Genomic DNA, 15,932 nt, shown 5'->3' with positions numbered 1-15,932 from the left:
GTGTGAATGGGTGGATGACAGGTTGTGTAAAGCGCTTTGGGGTCCTTAGGGACTAGAAAAGCGCTATATAAATACAGGCCATTTACCTTTGAAAAACAGTTTTTTTTTTTATTATCTTGAAATGACGATTTCCCCCCACGTCTTCAGCTTTGCCTATCGGCCACAGCTTCCAAGACTATCTCTTAGTGACACACAAATGGGAAATTACTTAAACTTAAAATATTCAATTCAATTAAATTTTATTTATACAGCACCAAATCACAACAACAGTCACCTCAAGTCGCTTTATATTGTAAGTTGAAAACTCTACAATAATACATACAGAGAAAAACCCAACAACCACACGACCCCATATAAGCAAACACTTTAGCCACAGTGGGAAGGAAAAACTCCCTTTTAATAGGAAGAAACCTCTGGCAGAACCACGCTAAGGGAGGGCGGCCATCTGCTGCAAACTTTTGGGGTGAGAGAAGGAAGGCAGGATAAAAGACATGCTGTGGAAGAGAGCCAATATGTCTGTTCTAGTTCTTATTCTTAGAAGTCATCAGTTTATGGACTTTGATATGACAACAATGATATTTATTGTAATTCTTCTTTTATTTTGGTAAATACAGCAGATCACCTTTCTTGTTTCCATATAACAATAGCATGAATAAAAATCTAATAATCGAAGAGTGATACAGTCGGGATACGAAATTAACGTTTTAATAAAGTAAACAAGATACATCCAGCATTAACTATTGGAAAATATTGCACCAGCTGTGTCAGCTTGTCTGCTGTTGGCCCTGCTATGACACATTGGTTGATAAACAGGCACATGGACATCGCCTATCCAGTTTTTTCTACCTTACTGGACTGTCATGGTCTTCCTGGACAGAAGTGCTTGGACATAAGAATGCAGAGGTTCTGCCCACACTTCCAGCACTGTTGCTTGATATGTTGGGCGCCCTGCTGTGTCTTTCTCTTGCAAAGGGGACACACATCAGCAGAATCACCATCTCCTCTTCCAGACTTTTTGGATGTTTTTGCAAGAAGCTCCTGAAGCTCTGTCCTTATGGTATCTGGTGCATCTGCAATGGCCACCACAGTCACTCTTTTGGGATCAAACACACAATCTTCCTCCATGCCACTTTTCACAGATATCATGCCACATTTGGGGGGCACCCAGGCAGTGTCGTAGCCATGTGTGTGCCATGTGAGCTGCATAGGATGGTTGTCCTTGTCAATACGTTTGACGCGGCCAACGCGCACACGCAGCTCGAGAACCACACGGTTTGAAGAGCTGCTGTTCTTTGGATAACTGGCTGCTTTTTTCTTATCACGGCTGACATAGACACCCCTTCCCAGCATGCCACTTGATGATTGTTTAAAGCCATTTGCAATAATGAGACGTGCACTGGCAACGCTGGTCCCATGGTACATAGTGTAGACTCCCCGGTTCTGAGGTCTCTGCGACGGCTCTAGCAACACACCAGTATAAGAGGCACCATCGTCTACCACCTCCCAGCCATAGAATTGCACAGACATCCTGATATGAGAATGGCCTGCAGAGGATGACGAAGATTTGCAGCTGTGAAACACAAGAATGCAATAATTTGTATATTTTGATGAGCAAGAAGAAGAAGGAAAAATCATTTTCACTACTAATAACTACGCTCACTACTAGTAACTCACTGCTAACTAACTACTAATAACTAAAGATGACAGCATGAACATAAAACACTTTCAGAACTACCATTTCCTGAATGTTTCTCATTTTTCATGTTCACGTTCACATTCACATACTGTACACCTGTGCAATTATTTCTCACTTTTAATGTGTCCTCTTCATCCTTTGTTTCTTTTTGTGTATATTTAAAGACTATCTTGCTGTATTTCTTTTATAGCTTTTCGTACCATAGCTTGCTCTTCCCAGTGTACTTCATTCCTTCCTCATATTCTTAGACTAAATCTCCCGTGTGAGCGTAGCTTTCTTAAACAGCATAATTATGTACCCCCATGTAGAAAAAGGCTGTCTCATAACTACTTTATCAATGTAGCTCAAGGCTGATTAACGTTAAAAACCTGAACCTTACCGTAAATACGGAGAAGTTTTGTCTGTTTGTGTCCTTTAACTTTCTGATCAGTAGGTTTCGTTTACGGTGTTTGATTACGTCACTCAATGGTATGTGTTTTTTACCGTCAGGGCTAGGCCGGTTAGCTCAGTTGGTTAGAGCGTGGTGCTAATAACGCCAAGGTCGCGGGTTCGATCCCCGTACGGGCCACGAACTTTTTGTTTCTTTTGTTATCCTTCAGGTTTCAGACTGCTGAAAGATTGAGGCCTTCACTGACTGATTACCGACGCAACATAATCAATTCATATGAACTCCTGATTATTGGCCGAGCAGAATAACAAAAATCGATAAGTTACTGTCTCATCATGGTTGCTTTTAACATTATTTTAATATCTGTTAGGTCACACCATTATAGATTAATAAAGGAGTGTTGCAGGGTAACGTAAGAGCACAATGAAGTGAACAACATCACGACTAGCCAAACGTATCACGTGGCCCACCAATGCCCCTGCGTCCACCTCCTTTGCGAGATGTGTGTGGCCGAAATAGCTCAGTTGGGAGAGCGTTAGACTGAAGATCTGAAGGTCCCTGGTTCGATCCCGGGTTTCGGCAGTGTTTTGTATATGCCCCCCAACACCATCACGAGATCAAAAATCTAAAAAAAATTATACGATAAACGGAAGTACTCCTGCAGTTGAGGAGGTCTGTAAGATGAAAGTGACTGACATCTGTTTACAGAAACATACAGGTATTTATATATTTAAAAAATACATCATTTATTAGATAATACTAAAATAATATTCAAAACACAAGTTTATCAGTGTGATATCATTTAAGTACAATGGTATTTAAAGGTTTTACAGTCAAAACATTGCAAAGTTAAAAATGTAGTGAGTTGTGAAAAGGTAGGTATCTTACTGTGAATAGCAGCTCTTTGTGATTTGCTAATATACAGTACTTACTGGATCCTTTACCTGGTTTTTAAAGAGCAGGTAGATTAAATACAGTTAAAACAGCATTGTTTTTTTATTTTTAAAGATGAATGTAGTAACACCCAGAGGGTTTTACTTCCAAGCCTTTGATCCAAGCTTCTGCTTCAGGATAGGTGTGACAAGAAAAAACAAGTTCCTCTTCAGCGTATGTCACTAGTACTTGAGCACCTTGCTGCGGATGTGGCTGATATCCTTCTCAAGCTTCTCCTTGTCAAGGCGAGATTTGATGTCACATATCTGACTCAGTGATTCAATTGCATCATGCACAGACTGGAACCCTATTCAAACAGAGGCAGGGTGCATAAATCATCACTGAACATAAAGCATCTGAGGTGAAAATAATTCAGGTCATTGATGAGGGATGTGCTATGATGGTACTGGAAGGACTTTCCTCCTGTGGGCTCATAACATTAAGTCTTTAAAAACCGTCCTAGTTCTAATTTTGCATTCAACCTGTCATATTTGTGTTTTACTTTTGATTTATTGACATCCTTCATCTTGCTCTGTCTCTTGTCCCTGTGGTCTCCCCCCTATTCTATGCTTAATTGCTCCCAATCATTACTTATATTTTTAATACCTAGTTAATTATGTAATAGTACATAGAGCTGATGCATTTTTATTACAGAATGTATTCAGTAACAGACTGTGGGGTTGAAAGGCTCCCTTTGAGATATTAAGTATCTTCTCTTTCCAGCTCCATAACTCAATGTCTTTCTTGCCACGAATATTTACAACTCTCATCAATTATGCATTTATTCTCTCATACCATCTCCTTCTTTCTTTTCATCCCACACTTAAAATAGCACAGTGGATGAATGGCTCTGGAGTGCTGTTAGCAGTGGCTGAGTAGTGATTCATAGATCAGTTTACCCATGGTCTTATTTACCAAGGGAAGTTTGGGCACTTTTCTATATGTCTGCTCTTTAATAAGAGCTGTGGAGTGAGAGAGACTGTCAGGAAGGGAGGCAGATGTGAGATCTAGTGTCAGGCATCCTGGGAAATGAGATGAGGATGGATGTCAACAGCAGCATGATAGGGAGACGAGCTAGAGTATTTGGCAGGCTAGTTGACTGCCTATTCCTGTGGATTGGCTTGCAGCATACTAGCTGTGTTGTAACTACATATGTGCAGGATAAGATCCTTTATACTACTGTTGTACAGCCAATTATTAGACCACATGATGAGCTGGAAAGCATCCGAGCTGAACTCCCGTTTAACATATCAACACCAAGTCAGTGACTACTGTAATTAAAGGAAACAATAAACATCTCATTTGTGGTAAAAATAAATGTTGGCTGCCTGGTGGGGTTAATCGCTTATATTCATTTTACGATTACTTATTATAAGTATTTTTCTTTTTTCCTTTCTTTCTATTTTTCAGACTCTTGTGAATTTCTCTCGCATGTCCATTATTTTCCTTGACGTGTATGGTGAAGAACATGTAGTACATGTGTGTTTGCTCTCTGATGACAGCAAGTTACCAGCAGTGATCACCCACCTTTGTGGTACTGCTGTTTGAGCAGCTGCAGCTCCTGATGAAGGTTGTTCTCCACTAAGGTTATTCTTCTGCTAAGTTTGTCTTCTGAGCGTTTCAGCTGATCATGCCGACTGCGGTCAGCCTGGTTCTGCTGGATGTCAAACTTCTCCACACGTGCCTCCAGGGCAAGCAGGCGGTCAGCCAATCTAGACTCCGCCCCTAACTAAGCACAGCATACACATGAAAATTCAGTTTTTAAACTTGGCGGAGCGTAGTTATATCATTTTCATACTATAGTCCACAACATCTAAAATTAATAAATAAATCATAGCAGAGGTGGGAAGTAATTAAGTAACAAAGTACAAATACTTTGTTACTGTACTTAAATAGAGTAAACAGTGTACTGTCACTGCAGTGGATGGAAATCAGCCAGGACAACTCATGAAACACGTCCTGACATCTGGTTGAATTCAGTTGTGTCCATCCACAAAGAGCAGCATTTCAGCGGATCATAGACTACTGGAGCTCTCAATAGGTGAGTTGTGATTCTTTTCCCACACACTGAACCTACCTTTAACCTCTTGCTTACTAATTTTCCTGTTTAGAGGCAAAGTCACCCTCTACAATCTAGGCAACAGAAAATAGAGCTATTTTTTATTTTCCCTTTTTTCTCTGCTCATGTTCTACTTACCTGATTCAAGCTGAGTACCTTTGTTTAGAAAAATTCAACTTACTTCAACTTCACCTTTTACTGGAGTATTTTTCAGCACTGGTGTCTGTACTTCTACTTAAGTACAGAATGTCTGTTTACCAAAAGTGTGCCACACCATTGCACCACCAGCACCACCCTGAACCACTGATACGAGACAGGATGGATCCATGATTTATGGGGAAGAATTTGGTGTATACAACACGAATCATATATCCATCCTGTCTCGTATCAGTGGTTCAGGGTGGTGGTGGTGCAATGTTGTGACACACTTTTGGCCCCTTTGAGAGACTCACCAGACCACACAACATTTTTTCCATCTCCTATTGTCTGCTTTTAGTGAGTTGTGCAAAGTGTAGCCTCAATTTCCTGTTCACTGACAACCACACCACGTTCAAAGTCAGCTGAATCACCTTTCTTCCCCATTCTCATGCAGGTCATCTTGACCATGTCAATATACCTAAATATGTAGAATTGAACATGTGTACTTAATGACGTTTTCAGTGAGTGTACATGTCAAACATTTTTAAACCATTATGTATATTGTACCATTTTGTCTTGTAATAGTGAAACCAGCTCCTGGTTGTCCTCGGCATGTGACTGGAGAGAGCTCTTGAGCTGTTGTTCTGTCCAGGTCCTCAATTTTGCTGTTTGCTCCTTGCCCTCGTCAAGCTCTCCTGTCATTCTGCAAAGACACAAGGAATACAAAGTGAACTGTAATAGCTTTACTTCTTTACATTTAGGTAAAGATTTTTCATTTCATAAATGTCTTAGGATCTAAAAGTTTACACAGTCTTGCAACTTTCAAGGACATATCAGTTCTTTTCTGCTAGTTTAGCCCTACAGGAAATAAAGTTTGTGTCTATTTAGAAAACCAATGCTTTATTGGCACTTCCACTTCTACTAAATAGCTTTCAAGTAAAAATGTGTGATTGTGTGATTGAGAATGAAAGTACTAAATTAATAATTTGTAACCCGTAAGTTTACTATAAAAGGAACATGCTTTAGGTTTAGCTGTTAAAAAGTCAGTGTTCATAATTTCACAGTCTGGTAATCAGACGTGAGATTTCATCAGCAACAGTGCTTCTTGTTTTGCTTAATGTCACGTCAAGCTCACCACTGAGAAATACCAAAACAGCAGTGTGAAAAACAGTGGTGGGAAATTTTGTGCTCTGTAGCTCTGAATGCTGTATTTGTATTTGGACCATATGAATATTTCTCTCTTTGTAATATCTGTAATATATTTGATGAACAGTACTGAAATGTTTCTGATGGAAGCTGCAACCAAACTGAATGAAATATTGTGTGGACTGTGTAAAACTATCGGACTCAAAAAGTACCTTGAGACCTTCTTTAGTCTTATTCCTCTTGTCTAAAGTGTCCTTGAGACAATCAGTAGACACTCGCCTGTGTGTCACTGCTGCAAATCATTTTTTCTGTACAGGTGTCACAATACTGCACTCCGTTATCATTCCAGCTGCCTAATGCAGTTCACGCTGACACTAGACAACATGACAGTTGGCTTGGCTCTTGTTAGATAAGTTTTCAGAATGCACTTGTCTGCACATATTTGAAAGTCAGCTTGTAAATGTAAAGGGGCAGTCTGTGATGCCCTTTAATTTGAAGTCCTTGTGGCCTTGTCTGGCATATTTATTTCATTTCAAATGTTTTTTCTGTTATATCTGCAGACATGGTCTCTAGTGCCCAACTGTCCCTGCATCGCCACCTCCAGCGGACACTGGATCTCATCACTTAAAAAACAAAGGTCATCCTGACTGACTACCTTTTTGAGACTAATGAGGCCTTTAATGACTAAACTGCATCTAAGAAAATCTCCCAGCAAGTGTGGCTCAGTATAGTCATACATGAGACAGTCAGAACAAAAAGAACCAATGACACCCAGGATTCAAAATCCAATAAACTCTCTTTGTAGACTGAACATTAATAAATAAAAAAAAAATCTTTCTGACATCAGCAGTGCCTACTTTCAAAAAATGACCTGGCCACTTAAAAACAAAAAAACAAATTAGGTTGAGTAGCGTGTAGACAACATCACTCGGTATGTTTCATCTTTTCCAGCTCTATCCATCAATGGTCAAGCACAACCTAGGTGGGTGGATGGATATATAATATATTAAATCTATAATCCAAATAAAATAAAGGAAGCCTCTTTTTTTTGGGTGCTTGTTTTCAACATTATTATTGTGACGCATTTCAGAAACACAAAAATCGCCTATTTTTATCTGTTCTTTTGGCTCTAATATGATCAGTGGGCTGCTTTCCATTGCAGGTACAACATTATTAAATAGAACATATCTATCATTCACGTCTCTCTGTTTCTAAAATGTTTATATATTGCTTCCAGCTGACATTATTTCTCAGATGGAATAGTAAACGGACAACAAGCTTTCACCATTATTGTGCCTCCTGCATTAATATTTCAGGGTGAATGTGGCTTGGGAATGTGTAGCCCTGGAGCAGCTGTAACTATAGTTGGGAATGGTTGTAGGTAAGAATTTATGTTGGTGTTTTGAGGAACACTATTAAACAGCAAATCAACTAAGAAAGTTGTCAACTTTTCACAGTAGCTGCCAGAAAATGCATGATCAGCAGCTAAATTCATGGAATGACCTGGTGCAGTGTTGGGTGTCTCCAGGAATCCTTAGTACCACAACATTAGGTTTGTTGCATGATTAACAGTCTTACTTGTCTTCTAATAGCTTAACTTGTCTACGCAGATCAGACATCGAGTTTTTTAGGTCCTTAGAAGACTTTGTCAGTGAGGCCTCCAGTCTTCTAAGCTCAACATGAATCTGGTGACAAGAAAACACACAAACATAATCGTCAGCTTTGTTTCTGACCTTTACCCTTTTGTGTTTTCTGCTTTGCTGAGCAGACTGTGCTATGCACCACTCCTGTGGCCACTCATGACTGAGAGTTACACCGGTGACCCACTTTGTATGCGTTTTCAATTATTTTTATGGTAGGCGCTTGACCACTGGCCCACAGCTAATGTGCTGTCATCACAGTGATTTACCACCCCATACTACCAACACAACTGAAGGCTGGCTGAATCAGCGAGAGTGTTGAAGGCACTTTTGATTGCTTTAGGTCAAGTAAAAAGCATTATAATATGTGACATACTTATCGTAATCCAGGGTTTTCATATTTTCTATAATGCTGACCTTGTCAAAAAAAAAAAAGGTAGGGTTTGGGCGGGAGGTGTAGGTGGGGGTGGGGTGAAAGCGTTTTTTATGACGACCTTGACATCCCATTTGAATTTATTTCCCATCTCATTTCTTTCTTTCAAACTCTGGTTATGACTGAGCCTCTGAGTTTGTTTGATAAGGTCAAACTCACTCAGCAGCAGTAAGCTCCAAATGTCATCCCATCACAGCTCAGCTAGCCATCCTCTCTCGGATAAACAGCAAAATATACTCACTGGGCCACTTTGTTAGGTACACCTGTTTAACTGCTTGTTAACTTAGTGGATTTAAGTATGTGGATGTGGTCAAGATGACGAGCTGAAACTAAATATTTTGGATGAAAGGTTATTTAAGCGACTTTGAACATGATATGATTGCTAGTGCCAGGTTGGCCTGGTTGTTTAAGAAACTGCTGATCTACTGGGATTTTCCTGCACAACCTTCTCTAGGGTTAGGGTTAAGATGACCTGAAAAGGAGAAAATATCCAATGAGTGGAAGTTCTTAGGGTGACAATGGCTTGTTGATGCTAAGCGTCAGAGGAGAATGGTCTAAAAGCTTCAGGCTGCTGAGAAAGCAACCTGAAGTAAAATAACCACTTTCTATATCCAAGATATCCAGAAGTTCATCTCTGAACATAGGACATGAAAAATTGAAGCAGATGGGCTACAGCAGCAGAAGACCACAAAATGTACCTCTCCAGTTACAATTTGCCTGGACTCACTAAAACTGCACAACTGAAGATGTTGCCTGGTCTGATGAACCTGCAATTGCTGTATTCAAAAGTTAGGGTCATCATTTGGCGCAAACAGGATGAAAGGATGGATCTGTCCCGCCTTGTATCAGCAGTTCAGACTGCTGGTGATGATGGTGTGATGATGAGTATTTTCTTGTTTGCTTTGGGCCTCTTAGTACCAGATGAGTATTGTTTGGACACCACAGCCTATGCGAATATTGGCCTCCACAGTCAGGAGAGCACCTTTTGTATGTGGCAGAATAAGAGATTCAAAGCATGGATGCGCAGCTGACATATCTGTAGCAATCGTGAAATACTATCATGTCAATATGGACCAAATTCTCCAAGGAGGTTTTCTTGCACCTTGCTTAATCTATGCCACAAAAAATTCAGGCACCTCTGAAGTCAAAAGGAGGCCCAACCCAGTACTAGCAAGGTGTACCTAATAAAGTGTACAGTGCAGATAAATACTATTCATATTACCAGATTATGATCCTTTCAATGCATCAAGCTTTCAAATAAACGCAACCTCTCTCTACAAATGTAAAAAAATAATAATGACAATAACAAAACAGTACATTATCCTTTAGTTTGGGAACAGAGAATTCAAATGAATGAATGAATATTGTGTTGAGCGTGTGTTTAGATAGAGGAGATGCAAGGGGTAATGATCATGAATGCCAGTTCATGCCAGTATGCTATCATACTGGAGAATAATGCTTTTGATGGCATCAATGTCACAGAGATAAAAAAAAAAGAACCTAAATATGGCAAATACGTGTTACAATATTAACTTATGACTTGTGAAAACTCTCATTGGGGCACTGGTGTAGTAGCTGATTTGCACACAGTGCAAAGTTTTGCTCAACTGCTCTCGCAACTCCTTTTCTGCTAAACCCTTGTCAGCATGCATACGTTTTTTCCCCACCTTGTCCTCCAGCTCTTTGAGCTGTCCATTCACAGCTTCGCTGAGCTCTCGAACCTCCCTCTGCAGTCTGATCACCTGCTGCTCTCTGAAGCTCACGTCAGCGCTCAGCTTGGCAATGCTGGAATCACACCTGCGATAACAGGTGGGGAAGAACAGAGAGCTGGTGAGAGACCACTGAATGAGAAAAATGGGATTGAAGGGAGTTTGGGGAAGGTGTGAAGACAGAGGGATGAGCAAAAGACTAGAAAAAAAAAAGTTGTATAATAGAATCACAAAATTAGAATGAAAAAATGTTACACTGCTGTTATCAATTTGCAAAGCAAGATCATGAAATAAATAAGAAGAAGAGGCTCTGGTAAAACCTTAGCAGTGAGGATGGTTACTCTGAACAGATTTCAGTGGTCACTTGTTTGCATCTACTAATGACTCACTGGTACAAAGACGCTCCCACCCACCCAAAAAATAACTATGAGAATAAATTAACCCTCTCAAGGCAGACGTTGCCGATTTGCAACAGTTAAAAACTAACAACCTGATTACCCCACATACATATTTTATGAGGTTTTTTTTACTCAGAAAACTTAATTTGAACCTGAGAGGGTTAAGTGAGAAATCTGTTTATCACCAAAAGCAATTAGGACGTTGCAAAAACACAACTTACAGCCTCTGACTTGGAAAATGTTGCTTTTAGCAAACTTTGAATTCAGTTGAAGCGATAAGTATCAACTGCAGCAACTCTTTTAATCAGCATGGCAGTACAGCTTCCTTCCTTTCATTGCTTGGTTCAAGATGTCAGCCTGTTAAGGCTTTCTCTTACGGCTTTATTGGGCCTGCCTGTGTGAGTGCGTGTCTTTAAAATATTTGTGATAAACGATTGGTCTGAAATTTGAGTTTTTCCCTGGAGACCAGTCCAGTGCTTCTCTTAATGGCTTCACTGACCAGTGCCAACCAACACAAAAACCACTGGCCCTTAGCTTACTTGATTAATTATGAACAACATGAAAGAGGCTATCACACTGACCACTTGTTTTTCTTCTTCTCTCTTTATTGGACCCTGCATCAGCCCCATTTCCACCCCCTGAAATCTCACTGATATGCCTGCTTTGTAAATGACATATCTTTGTCTTCTATCTCTTTACACATGAAATGCACTGATCAGTGGATGCCAGAAGTGTTAGAAATAATTAGGTCTAGGCAACTACACATCAAAAGGCCAATCACAATGTATGTGAGATGGCAGACACTTTTCAGCAATCCAGTGCAGTAAGTGTGATGTGCACAGAATCACAGAATAATGAGCAAGTGCTAATCAGCATCTAAAGTGCATTTAAACCTGGGAACCTCACCCAGGTGGGAACAAAATAATTGCATCTGTGCATGTCTGTGTGTATGCCAGGACTGATTTGAGGTCGTGCAATGGCGAAGAGTTGCTAGACAGAATGAAGGCTAAACAATTTCACTCCATTAGGGAGTGAGAAAAACACGCAGGGTATCAGCGAGGAACGTCAGATCACTCCAGTCAATTGAAATAATGCCTTCTTGTTTCCTTCACTTGCTGTTCAGTTTTTTTCTCAGCATTTGAAAGCAATGTCTGACTCAGGACTCACACAGTGCCTACCTGGCTACTCTTCCTCTCAGGTCTCCGACGCCAGCTGTGTTTTTCTGGTCCATGTTTTGAACAGCGTGTGCCACTCCAGAGGTGACAGAGTCCCGCTGGGCCATCTCTTTCTCTAATTCCTTTACCCAGAACAAAGACAGCATGTTTCACATTTGTTAAAAAAAAGATGTGACTGTTTTCCCAGCAAATTAAGTGAAAAAACAGATGAGGAAGTACATGATTTGTTTGGAAAGTACCAGCAGGAAGCTTCAGATTTGAACTAATTATGCAGCATTCAATGCCATCAAGATAAACATTAAATGCAAACGACACGTGCTTCGCTACAAAAGCTCACTTAAAACTGGCAGAATTTCATCAGTGCACTTGCATGACTGATTGCTGTATAGGCTGCATGTGTAAAATAACCTCAAATCAAATGGATTACCCTCTGGCATTATCATGAAAGCAAACAGTGTGACTGTGTGATGTGGCTTACATTTGATTTTGCAAAGTATTCAGTCCTTTACTTAGTTGATTGCTTCTTGATTTGCAGGATTAATTAGTTTGTTGGCATTCATGTAATATTTCAAACGATGATAGCCTCTAATCATGCTAATGGCCCATTTGGTATACACTAATGAAGCTGAATGTTTCATTCCGGTGCCCTACTTCTGTAAGGCAGCTTTCAGAGAGTGGTTTGATGTTCTGCTCAGTGAAAGATGACTCCAAACACCCTCACACTTGTTCCGCGAGACTAAGATCCGTGTACTCTTTTGCAGTTCTTCTGCTTGACTGTCAGGAGAATAGCTGTTAGAATTTAAACGCATAACTTGAGAGTATTTAGTTAACCACATACTGTGCACATGATCACTTTATGCTTATACAGACAAAATGTGCATGAGCTGATGATGGCGAGAAGTCAAGTAGGCTTTATTTGAGCACTGCACCATTCTATCAGGTGTAATCAAATCAGCTGGGAGTTTGTGGGCATGAGTTGGCGTGGGTGTGCTGCACATCAAACAATACAAGGAGAAGAGAACAGCCAGAAAAGGAGACAATCAGCACATATGCTTGACTTCACCCACCTAAAAGACGTACAGCATATTCCACACAAAACAAGAAAAAGACTTACACAATACTTTAATACCTAAACATGCATGCAACAGCACTTTTCACAACTTACTTCCACCACCTTGCATACCTGTATGCCCATGCTGAGTTGTTTAACAATACGTGTAATGGTGAGTATGTGATTCTCCAACAGCTTACGGGACAGTGCCTCAATTTGGACAGAGCCATGGCTGGACTGCAGACCAGCTGTCACCTCCTCTTTGATTCTGAGAGCTTGTTCTAGCAGCACAGCTAGCGGCCTATCCTGACTCCTCAAACGACCTTCCAAGACATCTGGCCTTAATCAGGAAGTAAACAAAAAAATATCAAGCTTATAATGTTTTAGAAGCTCTTTGTTGGGGTTTTTAGTATTTAGAAGATGCAAAAACATGTGTTGCAAATATTGCAAAGTCATGTTGAAGAAGAAAAAAGTCATTTTAAAGTGCAATTCTACAAAGAGTTGATCTACTAAGAGAGAGAATGTAGATGGATTGAAATGTTGTACATTGGTTTTCATGCCCTTGGGTTCTGTCTTCATGTCCCTGTGCATGCTGTGTTGGACCTGTCTGAGGCTGTTGTGGATTAAGGATTAATTTTATCAGTTTGATTCACAGCGGTGTCGAAAGGTTCACAACCTTAATTCAATCCCATCAGCGAGCGGTCGACGCACATCTTATTCACCTCTTAAGCGCAGATCAGATTTTAAACTGAATTAGCAACCCACACAAATTGAAAGTGAAAAGTAAATGACTGCAATATACTGAATGTATGCACTGAATATGGATATGTGAATGAGAAAGGTTACCTTGTGTGACTCTGTGTGTCAGACTGATGATGAGACATCCTTATTGTCTACAAAGAGATATGTATTAAATATATTAGTGTGATAGTTTCCACTCAAATATCCTCCTTATCATTCTTTTTGTTAAAATAAGCATATTATATATTCTATCTCTCACTGGGAGCATCACGAGACATTTTGAACATTTTGGATAAAGACGTTAAACAAATGTTGCTATTTTTTTATTTGTCATATAAGAATACTCACAGGTCTGTGCTGTTCTTCAGCCAGCTTTAGAGATTATGTGTTTGTGTTGTCACTTGGTAACTGTGGTCTCCTTTCATGGGGGTGTGCCTGCCTGCCAGTGTGAACAGTCTTGCAAAAAAAAAAAAATGCATTGTCTATGTGGCGAGGCAGTTTAACTCTGCAAAATATTTGATGACCAGAAAGCGTGAAACATAGTTGTAATTCGTAGAAATGTTGCTGAGAAACTGGTCAGCCTTCTTAGCAGCAGTTCTCGTGACAACATACCTCAAAACACCAGCTTTTAAAAAAGCGGTTATTGAGATAACCTAATACCTTTTTCAATTTTTTGCTGTTATTTTTCATCCCAACTTTGATAGTTTGTATTGCCTTCAAATATTGCATTTGACACTCCTGTTCCCTGGAGTTTGTCTTACTGTATTATGCTAATAGTTTAAAATACAGTTTAATCCAGGCTCTTTGCACTGGACCACGAAAGTGCATCATTAAAGCTCCTCTCTATTAGTCCTACAAGCCAGAAAATGCTTATCGTGGAGAGCTTTAAATAAAGCTTAGGGTGGGCAATGACTGTACAAATACAAATGCTCTGTAATTTAATTAAAATCCAGAGTCACTAAATCCCTTTATTACACTGATAAAAGTAAGACAGACTCCCCCATGGATCGTTTGGATTTGCTTGTTCCTGTGGGAACAAGGGTGGCAGACATGTTTTTTGATTGGAAACACTTCAAATTAAATAAAAAAGCAAGCTCAATCCTGTGTGGCTTCTTCGGTGAAGAACTTAACCTTAATTTATTGAGGCTACCAACAACGAGGAACCGCTTGTACCAGATAGGTCAGGTTCTAGACTGAGCCTGTGAAACACAACATGTGATTATTTGTACAAGGCATACTCAACTCAATTTAAAGGCTTGACCCAACCCTAAGTATTTGGATTCAGGTGAACAGATCGGATCTCTGCTTCGTTTAATCACAGGATACACAGTGTTTCAAGTGTGGTAGTGGCTCTGAATTAGATGTAGTTATACTCATGAAAGAAAATATTTCATGTCTATGTATCTCTCTCCCTCTCTGTTACACACACACAGTGGATTAGTCTCTTATCAATGGGATCAAGGTCATTAAGAGGAAAGGCCTTCTCAGAGCAGACTCATCAGTTTTCCATGGAAGCCCTATAGAAAAGCCTGGGAGCCGAAAGGGACAGTTTGGCTTACACCACGATTTACTTAACTTAAAGAGACGTTGAGAGCATTTCACCATCCTGTTAGCTGTAAATGAAAATGGTTCATTTTGGGAGATGACAGAAATTTCAAGCAAAGAGAACCTGAATCTCTAATCCATCCCCGAATTCATGGCACAGCACCAAAGACTGATGATAATTTTCTGATTAATCCGTGTTCTTCATTCTTACTGTCTCTGTGTGTTTGTTTCTAAGAGAGAGAGGACACAGTGTTAAACAGGAGGGCAGAGAACAGCCAGCACTGAAACAAGGGCCGGGGGGTGGGAGACGTAATGAGTTATTATACATCAGCGCAGCAACTAAAGAGAGAGCTGAGAGAGGGGAGGCTGCTCAGTGATGCCTGCTCGCTGCTGCACGTGGGTGATAACATTCAGTGAAACATATCCAGACTTGCTTAAACAGCGCGAGACCATCCATGTGACAAAGGGGACATCAAGTCTCTGTCTGCACAGCTTTCACAAGGTCAAAATAGTGGAGGGTTAAAAAAAATGCACGTATGATAAAGTACTGAAATACAAAGATATAAACTCAGATGGGAATGACATGGGACCCACAATTAAATTATAAACATCTCCACGAGGCACTGTGGGGTACTGTTATGCAATCGCCAGCATACAGATTACCCAGTCAAGTGACACGGTTGGCCAGAGGGCGGCGTGGTGCACCCTTCGTCCTTCATTTGAATACAATAATTAATGGGTAAGTTTGCCTAACCCCTGGTTAAACACCGTGGACGAGAGTCAAAGAAAAGCGGGCGAATAATTTTAAAATCTCTTACGCAATCGCGATGAAGTCACAGCACGTGCTCCAACTTTCATCGCTGAGGTGAGATATCTTAAA

General features: G+C 40.2%; 2 protein-coding genes and 2 non-coding genes across 8 annotated transcripts; 2 read left to right on the top strand and 2 right to left on the bottom strand.

Moving 5' to 3' along the window:
* Window positions 1-578: 578 nt before the first annotated feature.
* On the bottom strand, window positions 579-2,869 carry LOC113033644 (uncharacterized). Of its 3 annotated transcripts, none has more exons than XM_026187648.1 (2): window positions 2,555-2,869; window positions 579-1,544 (listed from the first exon to the last, which is right to left on the bottom strand). In XM_026187648.1, exon 2 carries the CDS (start codon window positions 1,525-1,527, stop codon window positions 859-861), a length of 669 nt encoding a protein of 222 aa, XP_026043433.1. In that variant the 5' UTR covers window positions 1,528-1,544; window positions 2,555-2,869; the 3' UTR covers window positions 579-858. The 3 variants fall into 3 exon arrangements, with proteins under 3 accessions (XP_026043433.1, XP_026043431.1, XP_026043432.1); XM_026187646.1 differs by lacking the exon at window positions 2,555-2,869 and adding an exon at window positions 2,076-2,537 and having other exon boundaries at window positions 579-1,570; XM_026187647.1 differs by lacking the exon at window positions 2,555-2,869 and adding an exon at window positions 2,076-2,537.
* On the top strand, window positions 2,191-2,264 carry trnai-aau (transfer RNA isoleucine (anticodon AAU)). Its single transcript has one exon. It is a non-coding gene; the product is annotated as a tRNA-Ile (tRNA).
* trnaf-gaa (transfer RNA phenylalanine (anticodon GAA)) lies at window positions 2,594-2,666 on the top strand. Its single transcript has one exon. It is a non-coding gene; the product is annotated as a tRNA-Phe (tRNA).
* A 2-nt stretch (window positions 2,870-2,871) lies between the features above and the next one.
* On the bottom strand, window positions 2,872-15,932 carry fam81b (family with sequence similarity 81 member B). 3 transcript variants are annotated; one of them, XM_026187643.1, is made up of 10 exons: window positions 15,871-15,926; window positions 13,856-13,963; window positions 13,613-13,659; window positions 12,899-13,106; window positions 11,719-11,837; window positions 10,101-10,230; window positions 7,939-8,045; window positions 5,782-5,917; window positions 4,545-4,746; window positions 2,872-3,324 (listed from the first exon to the last, which is right to left on the bottom strand). In XM_026187643.1, the coding sequence occupies exons 3-10, from the start codon at window positions 13,648-13,650 to the stop codon at window positions 3,200-3,202; spliced, it is 1,065 nt and encodes a 354-aa protein (XP_026043428.1). In that variant the 5' UTR covers window positions 13,651-13,659; window positions 13,856-13,963; window positions 15,871-15,926; the 3' UTR covers window positions 2,872-3,199. The 3 variants fall into 3 exon arrangements, with proteins under 3 accessions (XP_026043428.1, XP_026043427.1, XP_026043429.1); XM_026187642.1 differs by having other exon boundaries at window positions 13,856-15,932; XM_026187644.1 differs by lacking the exons at window positions 13,856-13,963; window positions 15,871-15,926 and having other exon boundaries at window positions 13,613-13,844.

This window comes from Astatotilapia calliptera, chromosome 12 (genome assembly GCF_900246225.1).
Source record: "Astatotilapia calliptera chromosome 12, fAstCal1.2, whole genome shotgun sequence".
In the NCBI taxonomy this organism is placed as follows: domain Eukaryota; kingdom Metazoa; phylum Chordata; class Actinopteri; order Cichliformes; family Cichlidae; genus Astatotilapia; species Astatotilapia calliptera.
The sequence above is the reverse complement of the archived record's forward strand: the minus strand, read 5'-3'. Positions and strand labels throughout refer to the sequence as shown.